General features: G+C 66.3%; 1 protein-coding gene across 1 annotated transcript in view; it reads right to left on the bottom strand.

Moving 5' to 3' along the window:
- The window catches only part of SLC2A6 (solute carrier family 2 (facilitated glucose transporter), member 6), an 8,385-nt gene that overhangs the window by 2,027 nt on the left and 5,714 nt on the right, over window positions 1–644 (bottom strand). Inside the window, exon 8 of the mRNA XM_014544223.1 lies at window positions 1–106. This exon is cut by the window's left edge and continues 18 nt beyond it. Coding sequence (XP_014399709.1) covers window positions 1–106 — 106 coding nt within the window. The remainder of the gene's footprint in view (window positions 107–644) is intronic.

The following is a 644-nucleotide window of genomic DNA, read 5'->3' as shown; positions in this document are numbered from 1 at the left end:
GGCCGGCCCGGTCCATGGTGAGGGCCGCGATCATCACCGCAAAGAGCCTCACGGCGCCCACAATGGCGGCGTCATCCTGCGGGGGCTGCAGGGAGGAGGCCATGGGCTGAGGAACCCAGCCTGCTTTCCTGCCCCTCCACCCCCCACCCCGAAAAGCACTCAGGGTGTTCAGGCCCCACGCCCTGACCCCAGCTCCTGGGAGCATGGAGCCGCTGAGCACCTACTACGTGCCAGGCCCTTTCTCTGGCCCCCGCCCTGGCCTGGGGGCCTCTCGGGCAGGGGGCCTCCCGGGCAGGGGCGCAGGACGCAGGCGGGACAATGCCGGTGGGACTGGCTTCACTAATCTTCAGATCTCATCGCCCTCTGCGCCCGGGGCCGGCAGTGAAGCCGGGCATCTGTTATCTCCCTCTGCAGAGGCCGCCTGGGCCTGGGGCACGTGGCCCCGAGGCCAGAGGCGGACACTGTGAGCCTGTGCTCCATGCCCAGAGGTCTGCACAGCCCTGACACTGGTTTTCTCCGTCATCCAGGACCCTTCTTTAAACTTGTAAGCTCTACTCGCAAACGTTACTCTGAGAACGGGTGTATGCACGGAATCAGTTACCAGCCCAGGAGGCCTCCGCCTGCACGCGAGCCCACATGCAGCA

The sequence above is a fragment of the Myotis brandtii genome, unplaced genomic scaffold, assembly GCF_000412655.1.
Source record: "Myotis brandtii unplaced genomic scaffold, ASM41265v1 scaffold357, whole genome shotgun sequence".
NCBI lineage: Eukaryota > Metazoa > Chordata > Mammalia > Chiroptera > Vespertilionidae > Myotis > Myotis brandtii.
This window is presented reverse-complemented; position numbering and strand designations above follow the sequence as displayed.